Source organism: Harpia harpyja, chromosome 1, assembly GCF_026419915.1.
Source record: "Harpia harpyja isolate bHarHar1 chromosome 1, bHarHar1 primary haplotype, whole genome shotgun sequence".
NCBI lineage: Eukaryota > Metazoa > Chordata > Aves > Accipitriformes > Accipitridae > Harpia > Harpia harpyja.
Window position 1 is genome coordinate 147949 of NC_068940.1, and position 27413 is coordinate 175361.

Consider the following 27413-nt stretch of genomic DNA (forward strand, 5'->3'; position numbering starts at 1 on the left):
TCCCCGTCGCCGCCGCTCCGGCACGGCGCGGCACCCCCCGCCCGGCTCCGGGCAGCGCCCGCCGCCGCCGCTCCGGCACGGCGCGGCACCCCCCGCCCGGCTCCGGGCAGCGCCCGCCGCCGCCGCTCCGGCACGGCGCGGCACCCCCCGCCCGGCTCCGGGCAGCGCCCGCCGCCGCCGCTCCGGCACGGCGCGGCACCCCCCGCCCGGCTCCGGCTCCGGTCAGTCCCCGTCGCCGCCGCTCCGGCACGGCGCGGCACCCCCCGCCCGGCTCCGGGCAGCGCCCGCCGCCGCCGCTCCGGCACGGCGCGGCCCCGCCCCGCTGCCGCTCCGCGCGTCCGGCACGGACCCCGCCGTCCTCCTCGGGGCTTTCCCCGGGACCCGCCGGGCGATCGCGCAAGCCCCGCCACGGGGCCCGGGCCCCCCCCGGCCCACGTGCTCCCGGCCCCCCGCGAGCCCCCAGGGCCCCGGCCCCCCCCCCCGGCCTCGGCACAGGCGGCCCCCACCTCCCCCGGGCCACCCCCGCCTGGGACGGTCGCGGTCCGAGGGGCGCCCGGCCCCGCTCACCTTCTCCCGAGGGGCAGCCGCAGCCCGGCCACCGCTCTGCTCTGCTCCGCTCCGCTCCGCTCCGCTCCTGCCTGGGCTCCCACCGGCCCCGCCGCGGCCCCTCCCCCGGCAGCCCCCCCTTCCCAGGGAGGGGCCGTCGCCATCAGCCTCACTGCCCGCACCTGGGGCTCCTCCAGCCCCGGCCCGCAGCTGCGGTACCGAAATCCCGAATAAAACTCCACAACACCCATGGGAAGTTCAGAAGCAGGCGCTTCGTTTATGGAATGAAAGATGTCAAAGTAAGATGACTCTTGACGAGCTGTTCACTGGGGTAAAAATACAGATTTTAATACCCGTCTTATTTTAGTTCTAAGACTTGGCAATTGCCAGGTATCATCTTTTCGATTTACCCAGGTCCACCGCCGAGGCCACAAGGGAGATTTCTTCCAGAGAGAGGATAGAGTTATTAAGTCTAAAGTCCATTATTTGCTTTTGTCCTTCAGGAAGAGGTGAGTGGAGCATCTATCATCACTATTCACCCACACAGTTAACCCTAAACTTTTCACCTGTCCTTTAATACAGTCACTTCCAAGCTAATTTTTTTCCATTATTAAGAGGGGACCCAGGATCATTTAAAATATTATTCTACTTTCTACAAATACATGCCCCATCTTAGAGCTTTAGCTACTAGAGAAAGTCTTTGGATTTTGGGGTCAGAGGAGTTGCAAGTCTAAACTTTCATACCCTTCTCTTTAGGATGTGCGATTTTTCTCTGTATGTCTAAACCAATCTAAATTTCCCTAGATGGTCCTGACTCTGGGTGGATCTAACAAGGATCCTGGAACTCCAGTAAATTCTAAACATGGTTTTATATTTTAAATATGGTCCCAAGTTCCTTTCTGCACTTGTCTCTACGGTTTTGGCAACTGACAGCCCCAAGGGGTCTTTGTACAAGTTTCTCCCGAAGGGCGATAAATTTATTCTTTTGTCCGTGAGGTGGATGCTTTGGTAATGTTATAATTCAAAATGCTATAATTCCTTCTTTCAAATTTAAAAAAATAATTGCCTTTTAAATCCATCCAATTTAATTTGCTAAAATGATTCTCATTGTTCTACGTCTTTTCTCAAGTTTTGGTTAAATTCAGTGTCAGTATTCTCCACGGAACTAGATTTTCATCTGACTTTGGAATCGGAAGGCAGGCTGTTATCGAGGTTAAATTTTGTGTCTTTACAAAACTTCGAATCAATTCCAAAACTAGAATTTTTTTTTTTAATCAAAATTACAGAAACGGTTAATATCAAGATTAATAGCTCAAACAATAATTGTTTCATTTTGTTTATCTTATGTTTAGAACCCCTCAAAAAAAATACTTAAACCCTATAACACACAAAAAGATTACTGCCCTTGACAATATTCCTAATAGCAACCCCAATATTATAAACTTTACACAATTGTTTTCCCAAATAGATAACGTGAAACTTACTTATAGGTTTTCAGTTTCAAAGGGCCAGTTTCTTTAGACTTCCAATTTCCTGTTGGTGCTTTCTTTAGTCTTGAATAATGAAGCCAAGGTTCTTCGCCCAGACCTTTACTGCTCTAAGTGTTGTTAAAATGACTCGATACGGTCCTTTCCACTTCTCAGTGATTTTATATATATTCAATCTCCTGGTCGGAAGGGATGCGCTGCTACGTCCAATTCTAAGGGTCCAGCTGCGGAGACATACTGACGAAGTTCTTGAAAAGAATTTCTCAAAGAATTCATAACACCTTTTAAAAACATATCTCCAAAGCCACTCCAGATACTCAGAACATAGGACTCTTGATACGGTCTTTCATATAACATTGCATAATGACTTAAATTTTCTCTCTCTTCTGGCTATACTCTGATTCTTAATAGAGCCATGGGTAAGGCTTTAACCCATGTGAGTGAGGTTTCCTGACAAATTTTACTCAACCGTTTCTTGAGGGTATAGTTCATTCTTTCTCCCCACCCCCCCCCCCCGCCCCCTTGCTTGTGGTCTATATGGGGTGTGATAGTCTCAATCTATAGATAATACTTTGCTCGACTTGTCTCATCATCTTTGCTATGAAATGAGGGCCATTGTCAGATGACATTCTTACAGGCACCCCATAGTTTGGTATTATCTCTCTGAGCAAGACTTTAACTACTTCTCTTGCTTTGTCGGTGTGACAAGGGAAAGCCTCGGGCCACCCAGTAAAGATATCCACTAAAACTAGGGTAGATCCTTCTTTTCAAGGCAATTCTATAAAATCAATTTGCTAGTATCCCCCTAAAAAATTTCCTTATTTAATAATTCCAAAGATAATCTTATTACTGATTTGGGGATCATTTTATATATAAATTTCACATCCGCTTATAATTGTTTAAACAATCTTTGTCATATTTTACTTTCTGTTCCCCGATATACTTTGTTATGTTCAGCTCGGGCAATTTCTCTTATTATTGTGGGCGGGACTATTATTTGACCTGTCGGTGTTACAGCCTGTCCTGTTTCATTTTGTTAGCCTGCAATCTAACAATTAATTCTTCCATCTTTTTCATTATAATTTGGAGTTTCTTTAGGCAATTTTATACTTTTCTCTGGAACTAGCGCTAGGATGCCTTTTTCTGCAGCCTCTTTAGCAGCTTTATCAGCCAGTCGGTTACCTGCGTTAGGAACAGTCTTACCTAACTGGTGCGCTTTACAGCGCGTTATCGTGACTGCTGTTGGTTTTTGAACGGTTTCTAACAATTTCGGTATTTGTTCTGCATGCTGAATGGTGGTTCCTTGTGCAGATAACAGTCCTCTCTCTCTCTCCATATTGCTCCATGCGCACGTACTACTCCAAAAGCGTACTTTGAGTCTGTCCAAATGTTGACTCGCTTTCCTTGACTTAGTTCCAGAGCTCGAATAAGAGCTATCAATTCAGCCTTTTGGGCAGATGTCATCGAAGGCAAAGTTCGCAACGCAATTACCTCCTCGGTTGTTATTGTCTATCTGGATAAACGTTTTCCTTCACAGATGAAACCGCTTCCGTCGGTATACAGTTCCCAGTCTGCTGCTTCTAGCGGCACATCTCAGAGATCCAGTCAGCTGGGGTAAACTCTTTCGATTGTCTGCAAGCAGTCACGTTCCAGTTCTCCTTTAACTTGATCAGTTGTTGAAAACGCAACAGGGTTAACGGTGGTAGTAGTTTTTAAGTAAACATCATCTTGTTCCAGCAACACCACTCGGTATTTCAGCATTCTGCTAGGGGATAACCAATGCCCCCCTTTCTGTTTTAGCGCAACAGTTATCGTATGGGAAACGTACAGCGATCCTTTGTCCTCAGGTGAACTTAGGAGCTTCCTGGATCAGTAGCGCAGTTGCAGCGACGGCTCTCAGACGACCAGAGCATCCCAGACTCACGTGATCTAATCGCTTCGAGAAGCAGGCCACAGCTCGCCCACTTGGCCCTAAATATTGGGCCGGGATGCCCAGGGCTATACCTCTTCTTTCGCGAGTGAAAAGTTCAAATGTCTTTGTGAGATCCGGCAGGCCTAGGGCTGGCACCCCTATTACAGCCTGTTTCAATTCCTTGAAAGTAGCTTTCTCGGCATCAGTCCAATCCATTGTTTGAGGTTTTGAGCTGCTCCTATAAAGGTCGGACCCGCAAGCCACAACTGATAATCGACAGGTGACACCACGCAACCGTTCCCGGAAATGCTCTTCATTAATTTGTTAGTCTTAGGTTCGGGGAGACGACAAATTGCCTCTTTGCTCTCAGTTCCTAATTGTCTCTGTCCTTTTAGGATTTTAAAACTCAAATAAGTTTCTTCTTTCTGGGTTATTTGGGTTTTTTCTTTTGACACTCGCTATCCACTGATTCCCAAAGAGTTCAAAAAGTTAATAGTTAACTTTGTGCATTGTTCTTCCATCTCAGCTACAATTAACAGATCATCCATACATTTCAACAAGATTTCTTGATTATTTTCTTTCTTCCAAAGCTCTAATTCTCGTGCCAATGGATTTCCAAAGATGGTAAGACTATTCTTAAAGCCTTGAGGCAAGACTGTCCGTGTATATTGTCTTTTTCTCCCAGTCTCAGGATTTTCCCATTCAAAAGCAAAAAGCTCTTGACTGTTGGGATCCAAGGGAATACAGAAAAAGGCATCTTTTCAGTCTAACACTGTGAACCATTCTCGTTTCTCTGTTAGGGTTGTTAACAAAGTATAAGGATTTGCTACTACCGGATGAATATCTTGTACTATTTGATTTATTGCTCTGAGGTGTTGAACTAATCTATAATCTTTTTCATTAGCCTTTTAACAGGCAAGGTCGGGGTGTTATATTTGGATTCACATTCTGTTAACAATTTATATCTTAAAAATTTTTGTATTATCAATACTAACCCTTTCCGGCTTTCCAGTTTTAGGGGCTATGGCTTAATTCTTAGCGGATTCGATCCTGGCTTTAAATCCAGTCTCACAGGTTCTGCTTTTTGGATTTACCGGGAACTTCACAGTCCAGACGATTGGAATTACAGCATTATACTTTGACTGGTATGATCTTCTGCTTTCGGTAACCATCCTGTAACAACAAAGCCACTGCTTCGATACGTTTAGTTTCTGGAATTAAAATTTTAATCTCTCCATTTTTTAATTTAATTTCTGCCTCTAAGTTCTCCAGTAGATCTCCCCTTAACAGGAGTTTAGGAGAATTTGGCACATACAAAAACTGCTGAGTGACCCATTGCTTTCCTAATTTCATTGTTAAAGATTTAAAGAAGGGTCTAGTTTCTCGTTCACTTGTTGCACCAACACCACCAATTTCTTCAAAACTTAACTCTCCCTCTAAGGTATTTAAAACTGAAAAGGTGACTCTAGCGTCAATTCATATTCAATTTTCTGTTCTCCCAGTTTAGCTGTAACCAGAGCTTCTGCTGGGAGACTCCCCTCCGGTCCCCGTCAGCTGCGTTCACTTAAAAAGAACAAATCGACATATGGCACTTCATTCCATTTACTCTCTCTCCTACAAAACAACAGTAATTGCAATATAGTATTATAACTCAAAGTTCTGTTTGTTTCCCATTTTTCCTGCAATTCACCCCAGTGTGCCAACAAACATCCCAACGGTGATGTTTTTGGTATCTTTTCATCAGCAGTTCTATTTCCTGCACTCTTATTCTTAAACAATTTTGCTAGTGCCATTATACTTATATACATTCAAATCCCAAATCCCAAACAAACGCAAATGACAGCTGTCCCAAATAATACACAAAGTCCAACCCAGCAATAGCTTTCGCTTACGACTTAGGGGCAGACGCCTAGGCTTCCACTGCAAACGGGTACCCTCCAAGCCCCAACCCTGCGAAGCTTTCGCCGCGCCTCACGGGCAGGCTTTCCAAACAAATTCCAAAGCAGCAGCGCCTTACCTTTTTTCCAGGGAACGCCGCGAGGAGCTTTGTGAGTCGAGGGCGATGGTTCTCCCCGAGAATACCTCGGCGCCGGCCGGAGTTCGATCGACACTCGATCTCGTCCAGTCTCACTCGCAAGGTCCCGTCTGGGTCGCCAAAACCGTTACCGAAATCCGGAATAGAACTCCTTAACACCAACGTGAAGTTAAGAAGCGGGCACTTAGTTTATCGCAGCGCTGGGGACACGGGGGATCGCTCCTCCAAAGGCGTGTCCCACTTAGTATCAAAATCCGTCAGTTTTTACAGACTTTTTCTGTCAGGTCATTGTTACATAAGCTCTTTCCATAAAAAGGCATACTATGCTCGTTCTTAAATTTAACCTTTCTAAGGATTGGTCCTTTGATTATATAACCTTATCAATATTCTTCTTTAAAAACAATCATTGGTCAGTTACACTTAGCTCTACTGACTGGAATCTTCGATACTCAAATCAAGATGGGAAGGGTAAGGGGGTTTCCAAGCCGCAAACTGGCGTCCACGACGGTTTCCTTCGTTTCTTGAAACGGAACATAGGAAAACCTGTAACTTCCTGGTGAGGTTTCTAGGGTTAGCTATTTCCAACCTTAACAATATTAAGGTTCCGATAGTCACACGTAACGCAGTTCCTAAAGTTTCTATGGCTACGTTTCAAACGTAACAGTCCTATACGTTACGCTTCACAATTTTACTTCTTAATCAAACCTAACTCTTCTACGTGATTAAATTTTGATTTCTTTACCAGAATATTTGCAACAGCTGGAGCCCAGCAGGAACAGGGGGGGCACGGCCCGACCCCCCCCAGCGCCTCACCTCCTCCTCCCCTGGGCTCCCTCACGGCCCCTCGCCCCGTGCAAAGGGAGCGCAAACGCAGCCCGGAGGGCAACGGGGCCGGCCGGCCGGCGTCCGTTCGGTCAGTCGTGCGCCTAACGAGTCCTGCCAGCGAGTCCGCTCCGGGGCTCGGGGCCCCCCCCGACGCTCCCCCTGCCCCTGGGACACCTCTGATAGCATATTTCCGTACATTCTGTATGGCACGTCTAAATAGTTTTGGATGGTTTTAATATTTTGTACCAGCCGTGGAAACTGGTTTGCTGCTAGGTGACTGTAAAAGTGAGATTTAGTAAATAATTATTAGAAATCTTACACTAACGCGATGATTGAAACAATAGACAAAAGTATAGCCAAGCAATTAACTAGCAGAGGTAGGTACTCCTAAGTTTTGCAGTTCTTTGCTCTTATGACTAGATGAGAACAATGCTGAAACTGACCGCATGCGATTGAAACTGCGTTAAGCTTCAAGATCAGAGAACCAAGGACAAGAATAAAGACTTCAAGGACAGCCAGCAAGAACTTCAAATGGGTCGGTGGTCGCAAAAGCAGCCCTTCGTCTCAGATGGATCCTTCATTGCGCGTGATCGGATGTAGGCAGTGCTATGATAATCAGTTGCCATCATTTTTATGTATACGTATACTAATCTGATTCATGTGCAATTAGTTAGTCTATATGACCTGTTTGTGCTAAAGGTGTGGCACGCACGCTAGGTGGAACTATCCCCCGTGCATCCAGCGCTGCAATGAAGAATGCCTGCTTTCTAAAACGCCAAAACGAGCCTTAGAGAGTTTCTTGGACCGGCTTTTCAGTATCAGAGGTACAAGGGAGGAAAGGAAAAAAAAAAAAAAGCAGCGGTGTGGGAAAGAGAGGGGCAGGGAGGGACCAGAACGCAGAAGAGGGGAGAGAGAGACAGGGCCCCGAGGGCCCGGGGCTCACCACAGCTCTCTTTCTTGGCGCTGCCAGCAGACTTTGCCAGTTCAGACGCTTCTTTCGGCTCCTCTCCCGCTCCCCTCCTCTTCCGTAACTCCGGCTGCACGGCCGTCCTCCCCCTAGGAGAACACGCGTCTCACGGGTCTTGCAAGACGAGGCTTCCTGGGCACGGAGCCTCGCTCGCCCGCACGCCACGCGGCCGCACCGCACCGTACCGTCGGTGCTGCGTACGGACCCTGCGGTGCACCCTGGCGGTCTGACCTGCTGTGGACTACGAAGAGGGATCCTTCCACACGCGGAGAGGCAGGCGCTCTCTTGCCTGCAGCGGGAGGCAGCTGCCGGCCGGGCGGCCGGCCGGCCTTCCATTTCTTCTTCTCTACCTTTTTCTGGCCTCTCCAGCTTCAGCCGCAGCAGCTCCTGCCCACAGCCAGTAAGTGCCCTGCCTGTCCCTTTGTGCTCCCACGCCATGCCACGCCGCGCCACGCCGCGCGGAGAGGGAGGCCAGGCAGAGACAGCCCATGCAAGCTTTCCTTTCCGGCGGCGTTTCCTTACCGGGAGGAAGCGAGGAGCGCGGCGGCACCTCCCGCCGGCGCCGCATTGCCGGTACCGTCGGACGGCACGTGCGGGACGGGGGCAGCCCCGCGCACTCGCAGCCCCCGAGCTGCAGTACCGAACGTTGGTCACGAGGTGGCGGAAGAGAGCGGCGGCGAAAGGCGCCGCCAGCGCGCATGCGCGGATCCCGAGCTCCTGTGCCGCGTTCTGGTTGCCAGGCAACAGCAGGAGGGCTGCAAAACGCGCAACCGCGCATGCGCGGCTCCCGAACGCCAGGACCGCCTTCTGGTTGCTAGGCAACAGCAGGAGTGCCGTAAACCGCGCCACCGCGCACGCGCGGTTGCCGAGGCGTCGTGTCGCGCTACGGTTGCTAGGCAACAGCGGCGAGGGCCGTAACAGGCGCACCGCGCATGCGCGCCTCCGCTCTGCCGTACAGCGTCTCGGTTGCTAGGCAACAGCACGAGCGCCGTAAACCGCCCCACCGCGCACGCGCGGTTGCAGAGGCGTCGTGTCGCGCTACGGTTGCTAGGCAACAGCGGCGAGCGCCGTAAAAGGCGCACCGCGCATGCGCGGTTTCCGAGCTGCCGTACAGCGTCTCGGTTGCTAGGCAACAGCACGAGCGCCGTAAACCGCGCCACCGCGCACGCGCGGTTGCCGAGGCGTCGTGTCGCGCTACGGTTGCTAGGCAACAGCGGCGAGCGCCGTAAAAGGCGCACCGCGCATGCGCGGTTTCCGACCTGCCTTACAGCGCCTCGGTTGCTAGGCAACAGCACGAGCGCCGTAAACCCCGCCATCGCGCATGCGCGGTTGCCGAGGCGTCGTGTCGCGCTACGGTTGCTGGGCAACAGCGGCGAGCGCCGTAAAAGGCGCGCCGCGCATGCGCGGTTTCCGACCTGCCTTACAGCATCCTCGTTGCTAGGCAACAGCACGCGGGTCGTAAACCGCCCCACCGCGCATGCGCGGTTGCCGAGGCGTCGTGTCGCGCTACGGTTGCTAGGCAACAGCGGCGAGCGCCGTAAAAGGAGCAGCGCGCATGCGCGCCTCCGCGCTGCCGTACAGCATCTCGTTGCTAGGCAACAGCACGCGGGCCGTAAACTGCGCTACCGCGCATGCGCGGTTGCCGAGGCGTCGTGTCGCGCTACCGTTGCTGGGCAACAGCGGCGAGCGCCGTAAAAGGAGCAGCGCGCATGCGCGCCTCCGAGCTGCCGTACAGCGTCTTGGTTGCTAGGCAACAGCACGAGCGCCGTAAACCCCGCCACCGCGCATGCGCGGTTGCCGAGGCGTCGTGTCGCGCTACGGTTGCTGGGCAACAGCGGCGAGCGCCGTAAAAGGCGCACCGCGCATGCGCGGTTTCCGACCTGCCTGACAGCATCCTCGTTGCTAGGCAACAGCACGAGCGCCGTAAACCGCGCCACCGCGCATGCGCGGTTGCCGAGGCGTCGCGTCGCGCTACGGTTGCTGGGCAACAGCGGCGAGCGCCGTAAAAGGAGCAGCGCGCATGCGCGCCGCCCCAGCTGCCGTACAGCCTCTCCCTTACCAGGCAACAGCGGGGGCCCAGCCACACGCGCCACCGCGCATGCGCGCCTCCCGAACGCCAGTTCCCACCTTCGCTCGCCGGGCAGCAGCACCCCCGCAACGATCCTCTTCTGAGCATCAGCTGGATGAGACACCACTGACAGCTCAGCCCAGTAGAGACCAGCCACAGGCGGCAGCTACTTACTGGGGGCACAGGGCTTACGTTTCCCTGCCCTTTCCCCACTTGCAGCCCGGGCAGTCCTCTTCATTGCCTCCGTTCCAAAAAGCACCCGAGTGGCTGGAGCCTTTACAGCAGTCAAGCGCAAACAACAGACAATGTGGGCGGTCGCTTCTGTCCCTGCCCCCCCACCCCATTCTCTAGAGAGGAGAAGCAGCACAGGGAACCTGCAAACGGCAGGGGGGGTTGCCCTGGACCAAGCCCTAGGGACTGCTGTACCCGTCTGCACGTGGCATCAGGGTTGTGGGAGGGACAGCAGCCAGTCAACAGATACTGGCGAGAGATTTAAAAAAAACAAAAAAAAAATAACACCTGGTTCAGGTGACAGCCTGAAGGCAGGCCACGAGAGACCCAAAGCTGCTTCGTGCCAGAGGGGCAGCTCTGTTCAGCAGGAAACGGCGCGTCCCAGCGGACCAGATGCGAGCGGCCGACCTGCAAGTGAGCGATACCCTGGCGATCCTGGGGCTCTCTTGGGGTGGGCGCACCTTTCCTCACCTCTGTGCTATCACAACTCTGCTCTCCTAATCCTGCACGCACGCAAGGCTTCTTGGGCGGGGCTTGTCTCTTATGGAAGAGACGCTGCACGGTGTTACTTACCGCCCTGCCCTCCGGCGTGCAAAGTAATTAGACGGGAAGCAGGGAAAGCAAAAGAGGCGCGTCGGGATATTAGATGTCCTCAGCAGATGACCGTAGAGCCCTCGAGGTTCCACCTTTGCTCCCTACAGGAGCGTGGCTCCGCACTCCTTGCCGCTCCCGCCAGCAAGCGTCACAATTGCCCTTTGCTGCCTGCAACGCGCAGTACCTGCACGGCCCGAGTACTGCTGCTTACGGAGCAAGAGGCGCTCGCTATAAAGCGGCAATGAAGAACAAGGACGGCCCGTCAAGACGGCAGGAGGAACACAGAGAGCCTCCAGCATTAGCCAGGCAGGGCTTCCAACTCACCCCGTGTCGTGGTTTAACGCCAGCCGGCAACGAAGCCCCACGCGACCGCTCACTCGCTCCCCCGCCCCCAGTGGGACGGGGAGACAATCGGAAGGGCGGAAGTGGGAAAACTCGTGGCTTGAAACAAAAACAGTTGAATCATTAAAAAGAAACAACAACAACAACAACAACTTGTAAGGAAAAGAAGAAAAAAAATGACAGAGAATGGGGTGCAGGCAGCATGCCAGGGGTCTGAAGCCTGACGGATGATGGGGGGGGGGTGGGTGTGTGGAATACGGAGGAGGGAAGCGGGGGGGGGGCAGGAGATAGGAGAGCAGGGGATGCGGGGGGAAACAACTCGCGTGGGTGAAGGGGGCGGGCCGGAGCAACAGGGGGGCATATGGGGGAGAAACACACACGGCGGGAGGGTAGGGGAGGGTACAAAGGTGCACGGGGGGACACGGGTGGGGATGACCTACCCCAGGGAGTCCACCCGGGATGATCCACAGCAGGTAACTCACCTGGGATAACCCGCAACAGAGAATCCACACCGGGAGGACCCCCAGCAATGCCCCTCAAACTGCCTGTGCTTCACCCCCAATCTTCCCCAAACTGGGGAGTTTTCTGCTTTTTCAAAATACTCAGTTTGGGGTGTGTTTCAGTGCTTTTCCACAACATAAAAAGGGGAGATCTTTTGGTTGTGGTTTTGTGCATGAAAACGGGGTGGGTTTTTTTGCTTTCCAGCTGCGCAAATCCAGGCGGATTTGGCTTTCCCAGGAGTCCCAAATTCGTTCGGTTTTTTCCCGTTGCAGACCCAGAATCAGGGGGTTTGGGGTTGTCCTGGTTTCGGCTGGAATAAAGTTAATTTTCTTCTGAGTAGCTGGTACAGGGCCATTTTGGATTTAGGATGAGAAAAATGTTGACAACACACCGACGCTTTAGTTGTTGCTAAGCAGTGTTTATACTAAGTCAAGGACCTTCCAGCTTCTCATACCGCCCTGCCAGCGGAGGCTGGGGGTGCACAAGAAGAGTCGCTGAGCTAAAGGAGGATTCCAGGTAAACAGGTCAGCTCGAAATACACCACCTCCTTTAAAAGTTAAGAGCGATTTGAACGCTTAAAATCAGCATTCAGGCTAATCGATACCATTTTGAACACCTTCTTAGCATACAAGTAAACACTCTCGCCGGTGTTGGAAAACGTCTCCTCCCTTCCTTACAGCACTGCTGCAGGGAGATAACCCTGGGAGGCTGCGGGACGAGGTCGTACGCAATCAGAATCTACGCTTACGGATCCACCGCAACAGCTACAGCCCTTGCGCTGCTGCTGCTGCTTTGCATCTTGCTCGTTTGGTGAATAAAGCTGAAAGTGAAGTGGAAAACTTCAAAAAGCAAAATGAAAAATAAAGAATAAATCTCAATAATTCACTTTACACTAAAAGGGTGTGCCCATGTTTATATACATCCAATAAAAATACATTATTGAAGCAGTAACTCACCAAAACCACCTCAGGACTCACTGTCACTAGTTACAAGGCTGCTGATGCTTCCTGGGAAAACCTGGAAAACACACGGAAGCGCCGCCAGTTTGTCCTGTTTTGTCCGCGTCTCTTCTTTGACCTTGATTGCTTTTAGTACAGGTGCTAGTTATCTCAGTAAGGTTGTCGAGTACTCCTATAAGATATTTAAAAAAACTCATTGACTGCAGAAGCATAAAGCTTTTATCGTGAAAACAAAGCCCGTTTCTTCTGAACAGCTGAACTCTTACGAACAGTTTCTCCCCTCTTTTAGTACAAAATTATTTTCACGGTATCATTTACTAGTAAGCGCACGGAAACAGAAGATTACGTGCTTTCAGGAAGAGGAAATAGACAGAGGGAAGTCAACCTGGCGTAGGCGTAACGTGCTCCAGAACAGACCTTAGTTTTAGTATTCGTATTAAAATATTTCACAGAAAAAATGTGGAAGGAGAGTTGGCACATTCTTAATGTTAACTTTAAAGTCCATACTACAAGTACCTTTGGAAAAATGCAGACACGCATCGTAGGCGTACCTTGTACTTGCAGACCACTACGGAATCTTTCCATCTGTCTTGTACTTTCACGGCAGAAGAAAGGGCAACCACGGTGAAATGGTGGCAGCTGACATCCACCTGAGAGAGGGGGAAAAAAAAAACCCAACAAACAAAAAAACAAAACAAAACAAAACTTTAGCATAAAACTGGGTAGGAATCCAAAGCTGCCTTTTTTTGTGAAGGTTTGTGAAGACAGTACGACTGAGCAGAGCAAAAACTATTTTTGCATCATCTTCGGTACAGCGGTTGACACAGGCCACTAGAGCTTTTGCATTTTTCAGACAACCGTGCCTTTTTTTATTTTTTTTTTATTTTTTTTGACTCATTGGTAACTTTAGTTTCACTAGAACTCCCTTTCCTAGATACACGCAGGTGACAGACATAGAGACCTACATACATTTTCTCAAGCCTTAGTATAGCCAAGACTTCATCACCCTATATGTCCCAAGCCGAGTATTTTTGCTAAAGAGCACAGCAACACATCTGTCCTTGTGAACTGCCTCGTTGCAAAAAAGGAATGATTTTTTCCAGGCCGTTGCTCCAAACGGTCAAGATCTTTTAAAACCGCAGTTGTGCCACCAAACCCGCTCAGGGTCCCTCCTAGCTTTTGACTGCCCTGAGATTTAACAGGCACACGCTCCATTCCATCTTCCAACAGCAAAAATACATTAACGCTCTCGGACCCAGAGCGCGACCCTACGGATGTCCACACACTCACCCCTTGCCGTTTTGATGAGGAGCCACCGAGCATCCCTGCGAGCACAGCTGCACGCGCCAGATCGGTTTCACCTACGCCGCCAGTTACCGGTTTCGGTGAATGTAGTTTCTGACGCTTTAAACCGAAAACCGTATCTCGGTGCTTCGCCACAGTAGAAACGACCCATCGCTAGAATGCTACAAAAACGCAGTAACACAAGTTGCAAACCCACAGCAGCAACAGCTCCAGAAATATTTAGACCAGGAACAAGGGAGAAAAATAAAACAGCTTCATCTCACGCACAGGGGAGCGGCAGGCAGAGAAAAGGGTCGGCATTCTGAGCCCTTACAGAAAACGGGCATTCTCCTTCCATTCCTCAGCCCGTCCGTTAAGGTCTCAATACCGCAACGCTACTACGGCAACGTCGAGAGTAGGGAACAACAGCCCTGCCGCTGGACGTGCCATTGACCCATGCTATTTACGTAGCAGGATGCGTACGCAGAGGGACGCGTTTTGCCACACACAACCCTGAACTTCCTGAAAGTTTACGTTTACCAAAAAAAGCCATTTGGAACATATTGCCAAACAACATTTGGCAATAAAGCTTTGATGCGTTTGACACACGCAAATTTTTGGTCACTTGCTATTTGCTTCCTGTTGCTGCTGCTGTTCTTCCTTCAGAAATTCTACTTGTAGCCAAGTTATTCACTACTGGTTCAAGCATTTGCCTTCCTGGTATTACCAGCACATTCACAGAGGCAAGTAACTTAATTGCTCTTCTACGATTGTCCAAATGACAATTACAGCCATGAAAGAGAAGGAGAGGTCAGGCAGCAGAAGAGCTCTGCAGGCTGGCACCAGTCAATAATGCACTCTTTAAAAACAAACAACAACAAAACAAAACCGTGACCCTGTATCCTTTTTTTTTTTTTTTTTTTCTTTCAGAGCTCATCCCTGCCTCAGCATTTTGTCTCGTCAGAGCATGAAGCGCAGGTGACCCGTGCCCTGACGACTTTTGCGTGTGATGAATGCCTGTTCAGAAATAGTCCAGATCTGCAGGACTGGTGTCATTTTTATGGTTTTAATCATCATAACTCAGATTTTATTTACTCACGCATTTGTGAGGAAACTAATTCACTTTTAGACACTGCCTCTCCTTTTTTTTGGGGGGGGGGGGGGGGGGGGGGGCAGGAGGGGGGGTGGAATGTGCTAGAGACTGAAAAAAATTACGATTCAGAGCTCCCAACCATGACAGAGTGGTGGAGAAAGCAATGAAAGCAAAGACCAACAGCAGCAACATTAACTGAAAGTTGGCTTTAATTCCGATCACGTACTTAAGCGACTCTCCAAGTCTACGCCTCGGTCCGATGAACGACTAGTCCTTTTTTGGAAGGACAAACTTTTTTACTTAAAAGGCCTAGACTGAAGACTCCGCTGAACGGAATGGGGATTGTGCCACGGGACAACACGCCATCACCACTCTTAATGGGGAAGAAAAAAAAAATAAAATACAAATAAAAATCAAGTTTAAGTACCAGTTTCCATCATGTTTCACCCATTACATCTCTACTGGCATCTAGGTGCTCAAAAGTGAACTACAGGGACACCACATATTCCTAAAAATTCAGTTATACATAAAAAAATAAAAGGCTATCTCCAACTTGCCCATAAAATCAGTATGAACAGAGAGAAGAGAAACACTCGACCCTAAAGAAGCTAACAGGCAGCTCTGAATTTACCAGACATGAATTTTCGTTCTTTCACCTGAAACACAAACATATCAAGGGACCAGTTCAGGAACCGGGCACGATCTGTTACAGCAATTTTTCCATCAGCTCTTCTGCACTAGCAGCAAATTTGCCTTTTCTGTGGGTTTAACGTGGAGCATCTGTAGTGCCCTCGAACTCGCAAGTGTTTCTCTCCGCTCCCCCAGCCCGATACGTGCGATTACCTGAGCAGCAAGCGGAATTAACCACGCAGGATTTTCTTCGTGTGACGCGGAAGGTGACGCTGGGAAAAGAGGAGACAAAGGAATGAACCTGCTTGTCACACCCAGCCAACGGTGAAAAGACAGGGGAGGATTCTGCCGGAAGGGCTCTGCACCCCAGGAGCTCCCACCGGCCGGTTTCTCTCCCCTTTGCCCGGTACCGAGGGGACGACGACACCTCGCCCGCGCCCCCTGGCGGGGGGGGGCTGCCCCAGGAGAGCCGGGGGACCCCCACCTCGCTTCCGCCCGCGGGAACGGACCGGGCGAGACCCTCCACGCAGAGAGAGGAGCGTGGCGTGGATCGCATCCCCGAGGGAAGAGGCCGGGCTCCCCGCTGGCAGAAGGACAACTCACCTCCCCGCTGCTCGGAGCCGCTCGCTGCGGACAGCCCTGCCTGCGCCCGGCCGCTCTTCGGCCGTGCCGGGAGCGCGGTCCGGCCGACGGATGCTCCAGCGAAAAGACGCTCCAGCTCATCGCGGCTCCTGCTCGTTACAGCCGCAGGTACTTTTGCCTCTGGCTAACGCACGCTCCAGACAGCGGACACCCCGCCTCGTTCCAGCTCCCGCTTGCTACGGTTCTGGCTCACTGAAGCCCCAGCTCCGCACTGAAGCTCCGGCTGATTTCAGCTGCTTCTCCTTACAAGCTCCAGCTATGTGCAACGGCCTGGGCTTTCCATAAGGTTGTATATCAACTGCTGTCAAAACCGGAGCATTAGGATTAAACATCAGAGTTACACGCCATATAAATATGCGTTAGTTTGGGCGATTAATTACTGAACAACTATTCTGAGCAGCGCAGAAAGAAGAGCTGCACTCAAAGAGGGCACGTGGGGTCTGAAAAGCGCCTTTCCCCCCCACAGACCATCGCAGATGTTGAGTTCGGCCGGCTGCGTGCCGGCCTCCCGAACTTCGGCGTCCGACACAACCAGACCCCCATCTCCGGGGAGGGTCCACGCGCCCTGCCCACCCCCTGCTTCCCCCCGCAGCTCCCCACACCCTCCCACCCGCCTGCCAAACCAGCCAAGCCGGCTCCCGCTTTTGGCCCCCACGCCGGCTGACTCGGGGCCCATTTGGGAGCCAGAAAACCCGGCTGCCGAGCCTGTTCTCAAGGCCCAAAAACGCAGGGCCGGACCTCTGTTTCTGGGCCCAAAGCCGCGCAGCAGCTCGGTCTGTTTCCGAGCCCCAAAATCAGCCAGGCGAGCCTGTTGTCAAGCCCCAGGAACAGAAAACTTGTTCTCCATTTCTGACCCTGCAGCGCCCACGGGCGACGCCGAGCGTAGCCACCCCACAGCCCTGCACCCCCGGGGCCCCACGCGCAGTTTTGGGGAGTGCTCGGGACCGGCGGAGGGCCCGGCCCCACGCCTCTGCGGGGCAGCCCCAGCACAGGCAGGGCGTCGCTTCACGATCGCCGTTTCAGGCTTTATTTCCCCGCCACGGCCGGCACGGCCAGGCCCCCACCCCAAACCCCCGAGCCGAAGCACCCCCGCGGGTAGCCGGGCCCAGCCACCCGGAAAACAAGAAAACCAAAGAGGGAACAAGACAGAGAACGTGGGGAAAGGCAAGGAGACGGACACAGAAACAGAGAGAGCGCGAGAGGGATAGGGAGCAGGACAGAGAGATGGAGCAAGAAAGGAAAAAGGGACGGGAGGCAGAACCAAGGGAAAGAGACACAAGGACGGGGAGCAGGACAAAGGGACGGAAGAGAAAAAAAAAAAAACAGCGACGGGCTGCAGGACAGAGATGAAGGGATTAAATAGACACAGGGAGCACGACAGAAGGACAGGGAGAGACAAAAGGGACAAAGAGCAGGCCAGCAGCGGAGGGGAGAAAACCAACTGCGATGGGCAGTGGGAGAGAGATACGGAAAAAGAAAAAAATACTGAGGAGCAGAACAAAGAAAGAAGAGACAGCTAGCTGGACAGGGGGACACAGTTAGAAAGGATGGGAGAGGGAACGGGGCACAGAGAGACAGACAGAAAAGGTAGCGAAAGAAAGCAAGGCAGAGGGACAGCAAGGCGGGGCGGGGGGGAAGGGACAGGGGTCTGGACAGATAAGCAGCAGGGACAGAGAAATAAGCAGCAGGGACAGAGGAAAAGAGACAGAAAGAGGGACAGGGAACATGGCAGAGAAGGACAAATCAGGACAGCGGCAGGACGGAGATAAAAAACTGGGACGGTCCTCAGGACAGAGAGGAATACAAATACGAGCAGGGAGCGGGACAAAGGGATACAGCGAGAAACGACGGGACAGGAAGCAAGACAGAGCGACAGACAAGAACAATGGCAACGAGAGAGAGAGAAAGAGAGAGACCGTGAGAAGCACAGGGGGTTGGGGAATTTAGAAAGAGAAGTATCAGGAGCCCTGCAGAGAGAGGGAGGGTGAATAAAAAAGGGGCAGGAAGCAGCACAAAGGGTCAGAGAGAGTAAGAGATGAACAGGAAGGAGGACGGGAATGACAAAAATAAACAGCAACAGCGAGCAAGACAAAGGGATAGAGAGAGAAAGAGAAAGTAGAAAGAAGAGAGAGAGGAAGGCAGGGACACAGAGCGGCACGTACAGGCGCAGAGAGGAAAAGAATGCCAGGGAACAGGCCAGAGAAATTGGGAGGCGGGGAAAGAGGTGGATGCAGATCAGGACAAGGAGATGGAAAAGGAAAAAACAGCGACTGGCTGCGGGACAAAGACGGGGGGCGGCAGGGGAGGAAGAGGGAGAGGGAGCAGGACGAGAACGCAGAGAGAAAAAGGAAGGGGGGCAGTCGACCAAGAGAGAGAAAGGGGAAGAAGAAGAGGGAGCAGGACAAGAGAAGAGACAGAAGAGGAGAGGTACAGGGAAGAAAAAAAAAAAAAAACAAAAAAACCCACAAACACCACCCAAAAAACCCCAAACGTCACAGCAGCATGGGAAAGCGAGGGGGCCAGGAGAGGGGGAGGGAGGGACCGGGACGCACAAGAGGAGCGACAGGGCCTCGAGGGCCCAGGACTCACCGGAGCTCTCGCTCTTGGAGCTGCCAGGAGACCTTGCCAGCTCAGACGCTTCTTTCTCCTTCTCTCCTCCCTTCCTCTTCTGGAACTCCCGTCGCTTGGCTGTCCTCCATGTAACGGAACACGCGAGCGTCTCACAGCTCTTACGAGATGAGGCCTCCTAGACACGTAGCCTCGCAAGCCTGAGGCTGCTGCAGTCAACGGCATCCCCAGGGGACGAACGGACAACCGCACCCACAGCGTGGCCTCTGGGAGAGGGAAAGAGGCAGCAGTGACCGTTATTACCGCAGCTCGACCCTGGCTGGAGCCCCTCCTTCCGCAGGGCTTCCGCAGACGCCGCTCGTTCCCCGCGCCGCTGCTAACGGCACCCCCGTTAAGGGAGACTCCAGACCACCGCAGGGCCAGCTTGCTGCCCTCGCGACAGGGCTCGGGGGCTGCCTGCGGCTACAGCGCAGGCTTCAGGGGAGGGGCTGGAGCTGGGGGCAGCCGCACGGGCCGAGCGGGGCCGGGGGAGCTCTGGCGACTCGGGCGGGCGCCCGCTGGCCGCGCCTGGGGGGTGCCCGCCTCCGTCCCCTCTTCCCTTCTACCGGCTCTCTCTCGGGGAACTCCCCGGCGCTGCCCTGGCCCGGCTCGCCTCCGGCGGACCGGCAGCCTGCCGCGGCGGCCGCTTCGCAGCTTCCCGTCCCGCCAGCCCCGGGCGGCCAGCGGGCAGGAGGCACCCCTCGCCCTCGCCCCCGCCCCCGCCCCCGCCGGAGGGGATCGCTCGCCTCACCCGCGGTCCCGGCGCTCGCCCGCTGCCGCCGAGACCCGCGCGCCGCCACGCTGCTCCCGGGGACCGCGCATGCGCCGGAGGGGCCGGAGCCGGCGCGCCAACGCCGGGCTGCCCCACGCGCAGGACGGCGCATGCGCCCGGGAGGGCTGGTCGGGGAGCGGGCGCAGCGGGAAGCCCGCGGAAAACCACGCGAAACCGGCAACGCTCCTGAGTCTGACCTGGTCGCACTCCGGGGGCCGCGGCGGCGGCAGCAGCGAGGACTACGCCGCGCCCGAGAGCCACGCGGCTGCCCGGCCGCCGAGTCCGCGGAAACTACAGCTCCCGGCATGCTCCGAGGGGACGCCGCTTCCGTTTCCGCCCACCCCCACGCCGGCGCAGCCGCAGTCCCCGCCGAGCCCCCAGCGCCGCTCCGGGCAGCTCCGGCGCGCTCCCGCCGCCGGCTCCGGACAGTCCCCGCCGCCGGCTCCGGCACGGCGCGGCACCCCCCGCCCGGCTCCGGCTCCGGTCAGTCCCCGTCGCCGCCGCTCCGGCACGGCGCGGCACCCCCCGCCCGGCTCCGGGCAGCGCCCGCCGCCGCCGCTCCGGCACGGCGCGGCCCCGCCCCGCTGCCGCTCCGCGCGTCCGGCACGGACCCCGCCGTCCTCCTCGGGGCTTTCCCCGGGACCCGCCGGGCGATCGCGCAAGCCCCGCCACGGGGCCCGGGCCCCCCCCGGCCCACGTGCTCCCGGCCCCCCGCGAGCCCCCAGGGCCCCGGCCCCCCCCCCCGGCCTCGGCACAGGCGGCCCCCACCTCCCCCGGGCCACCCCCGCCTGGGACGGTCGCGGTCCGAGGGGCGCCCGGCCCCGCTCACCTTCTCCCGAGGGGCAGCCGCAGCCCGGCCACCGCTCTGCTCTGCTCTGCTCCTGCCTGGGCTCCCACCGGCCCCGCCGCGGCCCCTCCCCCGGCAGCCCCCCCTTCCCAGGGAGGGGCCGTCGCCATCAGCCTCACTGCCCGCACCTGGGGCTCCTCCAGCCCCGGCCCGCAGCTGCGGTACCGAAATCCCGAATAAAACTCCACAACACCCATGGGAAGTTCAGAAGCAGGCGCTTCGTTTATGGAATGAAAGATGTCAAAGTAAGATGACTCTTGACGAGCTGTTCACTGGGGTAAAAATACAGATTTTAATACCCGTCTTATTTTAGTTCTAAGACTTGGCAATTGCCAGGTATCATCTTTTCGATTTACCCAGGTCCACCGCCGAGGCCACAAGGGAGATTTCTTCCAGAGAGAGGATAGAGTTATTAAGTCTAAAGTCCATTATTTGCTTTTGTCCTTCAGGAAGAGGTGAGTGGAGCATCTATCATCACTATTCACCCACACAGTTAACCCTAAACTTTTCACCTGTCCTTTAATACAGTCACTTCCAAGCTAATTTTTTTCCATTATTAAGAGGGGACCCAGGATCATTTAAAATATTATTCTACTTTCTACAAATACATGCCCCATCTTAGAGCTTTAGCTACTAGAGAAAGTCTTTGGATTTTGGGGTCAGAGGAGTTGCAAGTCTAAACTTTCATACCCTTCTCTTTAGGATGTGCGATTTTTCTCTGTATGTCTAAACCAATCTAAATTTCCCTAGATGGTCCTGACTCTGGGTGGATCTAACAAGGATCCTGGAACTCCAGTAAATTCTAAACATGGTTTTATATTTTAAATATGGTCCCAAGTTCCTTTCTGCACTTGTCTCTACGGTTTTGGCAACTGACAGCCCCAAGGGGTCTTTGTACAAGTTTCTCCCGAAGGGCGATAAATTTATTCTTTTGTCCGTGAGGTGGATGCTTTGGTAATGTTATAATTCAAAATGCTATAATTCCTTCTTTCAAATTTAAAAAAATAATTGCCTTTTAAATCCATCCAATTTAATTTGCTAAAATGATTCTCATTGTTCTACGTCTTTTCTCAAGTTTTGGTTAAATTCAGTGTCAGTATTCTCCACGGAACTAGATTTTCATCTGACTTTGGAATCGGAAGGCAGGCTGTTATCGAGGTTAAATTTTGTGTCTTTACAAAACTTCGAATCAATTCCAAAACTAGAATTTTTTTTTTTAATCAAAATTACAGAAACGGTTAATATCAAGATTAATAGCTCAAACAATAATTGTTTCATTTTGTTTATCTTATGTTTAGAACCCCTCAAAAAAAATACTTAAACCCTATAACACACAAAAAGATTACTGCCCTTGACAATATTCCTAATAGCAACCCCAATATTATAAACTTTACACAATTGTTTTCCCAAATAGATAACGTGAAACTTACTTATAGGTTTTCAGTTTCAAAGGGCCAGTTTCTTTAGACTTCCAATTTCCTGTTGGTGCTTTCTTTAGTCTTGAATAATGAAGCCAAGGTTCTTCGCCCAGACCTTTACTGCTCTAAGTGTTGTTAAAATGACTCGATACGGTCCTTTCCACTTCTCAGTGATTTTATATATATTCAATCTCCTGGTCGGAAGGGATGCGCTGCTACGTCCAATTCTAAGGGTCCAGCTGCGGAGACATACTGACGAAGTTCTTGAAAAGAATTTCTCAAAGAATTCATAACACCTTTTAAAAACATATCTCCAAAGCCACTCCAGATACTCAGAACATAGGACTCTTGATACGGTCTTTCATATAACATTGCATAATGACTTAAATTTTCTCTCTCTTCTGGCTATACTCTGATTCTTAATAGAGCCATGGGTAAGGCTTTAACCCATGTGAGTGAGGTTTCCTGACAAATTTTACTCAACCGTTGCTTGAGGGTATAGTTCATTCTTTCTCCCCACCCCCCCCCCCCCGCCCCCTTGCTTGTGGTCTATATGGGGTGTGATAGTCTCAATCTATAGATAATACTTTGCTCGACTTGTCTCATCATCTTTGCTATGAAATGAGGGCCATTGTCAGATGACATTCTTACAGGCACCCCATAGTTTGGTATTATCTCTCTGAGCAAGACTTTAACTACTTCTCTTGCTTTGTCGGTGTGACAAGGGAAAGCCTCGGGCCACCCAGTAAAGATATCCACTAAAACTAGGGTAGATCCTTCTTTTCAAGGCAATTCTATAAAATCAATTTGCTAGTATCCCCCTAAAAAATTTCCTTATTTAATAATTCCAAAGATAATCTTATTACTGATTTGGGGATCATTTTATATATAAATTTCACATCCGCTTATAATTGTTTAAACAATCTTTGTCATATTTTACTTTCTGTTCCCCGATATACTTTGTTATGTTCAGCTCGGGCAATTTCTCTTATTATTGTGGGCGGGACTATTATTTGACCTGTCGGTGTTACAGCCTGTCCTGTTTCATTTTGTTAGCCTGCAATCTAACAATTAATTCTTCCATCTTTTTCATTATAATTTGGAGTTTCTTTAGGCAATTTTATACTTTTCTCTGGAACTAGCGCTAGGATGCCTTTTTCTGCAGCCTCTTTAGCAGCTTTATCAGCCAGTCGGTTACCTGCGTTAGGAACAGTCTTACCTAACTGGTGCGCTTTACAGCGCGTTATCGTGACTGCTGTTGGTTTTTGAACGGTTTCTAACAATTTCGGTATTTGTTCTGCATGCTGAATGGTGGTTCCTTGTGCAGATAACAGTCCTCTCTCTCTCTCCATATTGCTCCATGCGCACGTACTACTCCAAAAGCGTACTTTGAGTCTGTCCAAATGTTGACTCGCTTTCCTTGACTTAGTTCCAGAGCTCGAATAAGAGCTATCAATTCAGCCTTTTGGGCAGATGTCATCGAAGGCAAAGTTCGCAACGCAATTACCTCCTCGGTTGTTATTGTCTATCTGGATAAACGTTTTCCTTCACAGATGAAACCGCTTCCGTCGGTATACAGTTCCCAGTCTGCTGCTTCTAGCGGCACATCTCAGAGATCCAGTCAGCTGGGGTAAACTCTTTCGATTGTCTGCAAGCAGTCACGTTCCAGTTCTCCTTTAACTTGATCAGTTGTTGAAAACGCAACAGGGTTAACGGTGGTAGTAGTTTTTAAGTAAACATCATCTTGTTCCAGCAACACCACTCGGTATTTCAGCATTCTGCTAGGGGATAACCAATGCCCCCCTTTCTGTTTTAGCGCAACAGTTATCGTATGGGAAACGTACAGCGATCCTTTGTCCTCAGGTGAACTTAGGAGCTTCCTGGATCAGTAGCGCAGTTGCAGCGACGGCTCTCAGACGACCAGAGCATCCCAGACTCACGTGATCTAATCGCTTCGAGAAGCAGGCCACAGCTCGCCCACTTGGCCCTAAATATTGGGCCGGGATGCCCAGGGCTATACCTCTTCTTTCGCGAGTGAAAAGTTCAAATGTCTTTGTGAGATCCGGCAGGCCTAGGGCTGGCACCCCTATTACAGCCTGTTTCAATTCCTTGAAAGTAGCTTTCTCGGCATCAGTCCAATCCATTGTTTGAGGTTTTGAGCTGCTCCTATAAAGGTCGGACCCGCAAGCCACAACTGATAATCGACAGGTGACACCACGCAACCGTTCCCGGAAATGCTCTTCATTAATTTGTTAGTCTTAGGTTCGGGGAGACGACAAATTGCCTCTTTGCTCTCAGTTCCTAATTGTCTCTGTCCTTTTAGGATTTTAAAACTCAAATAAGTTTCTTCTTTCTGGGTTATTTGGGTTTTTTCTTTTGACACTCGCTATCCACTGATTCCCAAAGAGTTCAAAAAGTTAATAGTTAACTTTGTGCATTGTTCTTCCATCTCAGCTACAATTAACAGATCATCCATACATTTCAACAAGATTTCTTGATTATTTTCTTTCTTCCAAAGCTCTAATTCTCGTGCCAATGGATTTCCAAAGATGGTAAGACTATTCTTAAAGCCTTGAGGCAAGACTGTCCGTGTATATTGTCTTTTTCTCCCAGTCTCAGGATTTTCCCATTCAAAAGCAAAAAGCTCTTGACTGTTGGGATCCAAGGGAATACAGAAAAAGGCATCTTTTCAGTCTAACACTGTGAACCATTCTCGTTTCTCTGTTAGGGTTGTTAACAAAGTATAAGGATTTGCTACTACCGGATGAATATCTTGTACTATTTGATTTATTGCTCTGAGGTGTTGAACTAATCTATAATCTTTTTCATTAGCCTTTTAACAGGCAAGGTCGGGGTGTTATATTTGGATTCACATTCTGTTAACAATTTATATCTTAAAAATTTTTGTATTATCAATACTAACCCTTTCCGGCTTTCCAGTTTTAGGGGCTATGGCTTAATTCTTAGTGGATTCGATCCTGGCTTTAAATCCAGTCTCACAGGTTCTGCTTTTTGGATTTACCGGGAACTTCACAGTCCAGACGATTGGAATTACAGCATTATACTTTGACTGGTATGATCTTCTGCTTTCGGTAACCATCCTGTAACAACAAAGCCACTGCTTCGATACGTTTAGTTTCTGGAATTAAAATTTTAATCTCTCCATTTTTTAATTTAATTTCTGCCTCTAAGTTCTCCAGTAGATCTCCCCTTAACAGGAGTTTAGGAGAATTTGGCACATACAAAAACTGCTGAGTGACCCATTGCTTTCCTAATTTCATTGTTAAAGATTTAAAGAAGGGTCTAGTTTCTCGTTCACTTGTTGCACCAACACCACCAATTTCTTCAAAACTTAACTCTCCCTCTAAGGTATTTAAAACTGAAAAGGTGACTCTAGCGTCAATTCATATTCAATTTTCTGTTCTCCCAGTTTAGCTGTAACCAGAGCTTCTGCTGGGAGACTCCCCTCCGGTCCCCGTCAGCTGCGTTCACTTAAAAAGAACAAATCGACATATGGCACTTCATTCCATTTACTCTCTCTCCTACAAAACAACAGTAATTGCAATATAGTATTATAACTCAAAGTTCTGTTTGTTTCCCATTTTTCCTGCAATTCACCCCAGTGTGCCAACAAACATCCCAACGGTGATGTTTTTGGTATCTTTTCATCAGCAGTTCTATTTCCTGCACTCTTATTCTTAAACAATTTTGCTAGTGCCATTATACTTATATACATTCAAATCCCAAATCCCAAACAAACGCAAATGACAGCTGTCCCAAATAATACACAAAGTCCAACCCAGCAATAGCTTTCGCTTACGACTTAGGGGCAGACGCCTAGGCTTCCACTGCAAACGGGTACCCTCCAAGCCCCAACCCTGCGAAGCTTTCGCCGCGCCTCACGGGCAGGCTTTCCAAACAAATTCCAAAGCAGCAGCGCCTTACCTTTTTTCCAGGGAACGCCGCGAGGAGCTTTGTGAGTCGAGGGCGATGGTTCTCCCCGAGAATACCTCGGCGCCGGCCGGAGTTCGATCGACACTCGATCTCGTCCAGTCTCACTCGCAAGGTCCCGTCTGGGTCGCCAAAACCGTTACCGAAATCCGGAATAGAACTCCTTAACACCAACGTGAAGTTAAGAAGCGGGCACTTAGTTTATCGCAGCGCTGGGGACACGGGGGATCGCTCCTCCAAAGGCGTGTCCCACTTAGTATCAAAATCCGTCAGTTTTTACAGACTTTTTCTGTCAGGTCATTGTTACATAAGCTCTTTCCATAAAAAGGCATACTATGCTCGTTCTTAAATTTAACCTTTCTAAGGATTGGTCCTTTGATTATATAACCTTATCAATATTCTTCTTTAAAAACAATCATTGGTCAGTTACACTTAGCTCTACTGACTGGAATCTTCGATACTCAAATCAAGATGGGAAGGGTAAGGGGGTTTCCAAGCCGCAAACTGGCGTCCACGACGGTTTCCTTCGTTTCTTGAAACGGAACATAGGAAAACCTGTAACTTCCTGGTGAGGTTTCTAGGGTTAGCTATTTCCAACCTTAACAATATTAAGGTTCCGATAGTCACACGTAACGCAGTTCCTAAAGTTTCTATGGCTACGTTTCAAACGTAACAGTCCTATACGTTACGCTTCACAATTTTACTTCTTAATCAAACCTAACTCTTCTACGTGATTAAATTTTGATTTCTTTACCAGAATATTTGCAACAGCTGGAGCCCAGCAGGAACAGGGGGGGCACGGCCCGACCCCCCCCAGCGCCTCACCTCCTCCTCCCCTGGGCTCCCTCACGGCCCCTCGCCCCGTGCAAAGGGAGCGCAAACGCAGCCCGGAGGGCAACGGGGCCGGCCGGCCGGCGTCCGTTCGGTCAGTCGCGCGCCTAACGAGTCCTGCCAGCGAGTCCGCTCCGGGGCTCGGGGCCCCCCCCGACGCTCCCCCTGCCCCTGGGACACCTCTGATAGCATATTTCCGTACATTCTGTATGGCACGTCTAAATAGTTCTGGATGGTTTTAATATTTTGTACCAGCCGTGGAAACTGGTTTGCTGCTAGGTGACTGTAAAAGTGAGATTTAGTAAATAATTATTAGAAATCTTACACTAACGCGATGATTGAAACAATAGACAAAAGTATAGCCAAGCAATTAACTAGCAGAGGTAGGTACTCCTAAGTTTTGCAGTTCTTTGCTCTTATGACTAGATGAGAACAATGCTGAAACTGACCGCATGCGATTGAAACTGCGTTAAGCTTCAAGATCAGAGAACCAAGGACAAGAATAAAGACTTCAAGGACAGCCAGCAAGAACTTCAAATGGGTCGGTGGTCGCAAAAGCAGCCCTTCGTCTCAGATGGATCCTTCATTGCGCGTGATCGGATGTAGGCAGTGCTATGATAATCAGTTGCCATCATTTTTATGTATACATATACTAATCTGATTCATATGCAATTAGTTAGTCTATATGACCTGTTTGTGCTAAAGGTGTGGCACGCACGCTAGGTGGAACTATCCCCCGTGCATCCAGCGCTGCAATGAAGAATGCCTGCTTTCTAAAACGCCAAAACGAGCCTTAGAGAGTTTCTTGGACCGGCTTTTCAGTATCAGAGGTACAAGGGAGGAAAGGAAAAAAAAAAAAAAGCAGCGGTGT

At 51.0% G+C, this 27413-nt stretch overlaps 1 protein-coding gene and 2 long non-coding RNA genes across 4 annotated transcripts; 2 read left to right on the plus strand and 1 right to left on the minus strand.

Moving 5' to 3' along the window:
- Positions 1-877: 877 nt before the first annotated feature.
- On the plus strand, positions 878-6921 carry LOC128144359 (uncharacterized). Its single transcript, XR_008236060.1, has 3 exons — positions 878-1055; positions 1351-1395; positions 6726-6921. It is a non-coding gene; the product is annotated as an uncharacterized LOC128144359 (long non-coding RNA).
- Positions 6922-11905: 4984 nt separating this feature from the next.
- On the minus strand, positions 11906-16127 carry LOC128144219 (uncharacterized). Of its 2 annotated transcripts, XM_052792843.1 has the most exons (3): positions 15688-16127; positions 13019-13117; positions 11906-12525 (listed from the first exon to the last, which is right to left on the minus strand). In XM_052792843.1, exons 1-3 carry the CDS (start codon positions 16028-16030, stop codon positions 12491-12493), a joined length of 477 nt encoding a protein of 158 aa, XP_052648803.1. In that variant the 5' UTR covers positions 16031-16127; the 3' UTR covers positions 11906-12490. The 2 variants fall into 2 exon arrangements, with proteins under 2 accessions (XP_052648803.1, XP_052648708.1); XM_052792748.1 differs by lacking the exon at positions 11906-12525 and having other exon boundaries at positions 12646-13117.
- Positions 16128-20619: 4492 nt separating this feature from the next.
- On the plus strand, positions 20620-26746 carry LOC128144403 (uncharacterized). The gene is made up of 3 exons (XR_008236078.1): positions 20620-20797; positions 21093-21137; positions 26469-26746. It is a non-coding gene; the product is annotated as an uncharacterized LOC128144403 (long non-coding RNA).
- Positions 26747-27413: the final 667 nt, after the last annotated feature.

Excerpts from the sequence above, each read along its gene's own strand:
- LOC128144219 (XM_052792748.1), bottom strand. The coding sequence starts at position 16,030 with ATGCGATCCACGCCACGCTCCTCTCTCTGCGTGGAGGGTCTCGCCCGG. Across the intron at positions 13,118-15,687 it reads TAATTCCGCTTGCTGCTCAG|GTGGATGTCAGCTGCCACCA; the intron begins GTAATCGCACGT and ends CCCCTCTCTCAG.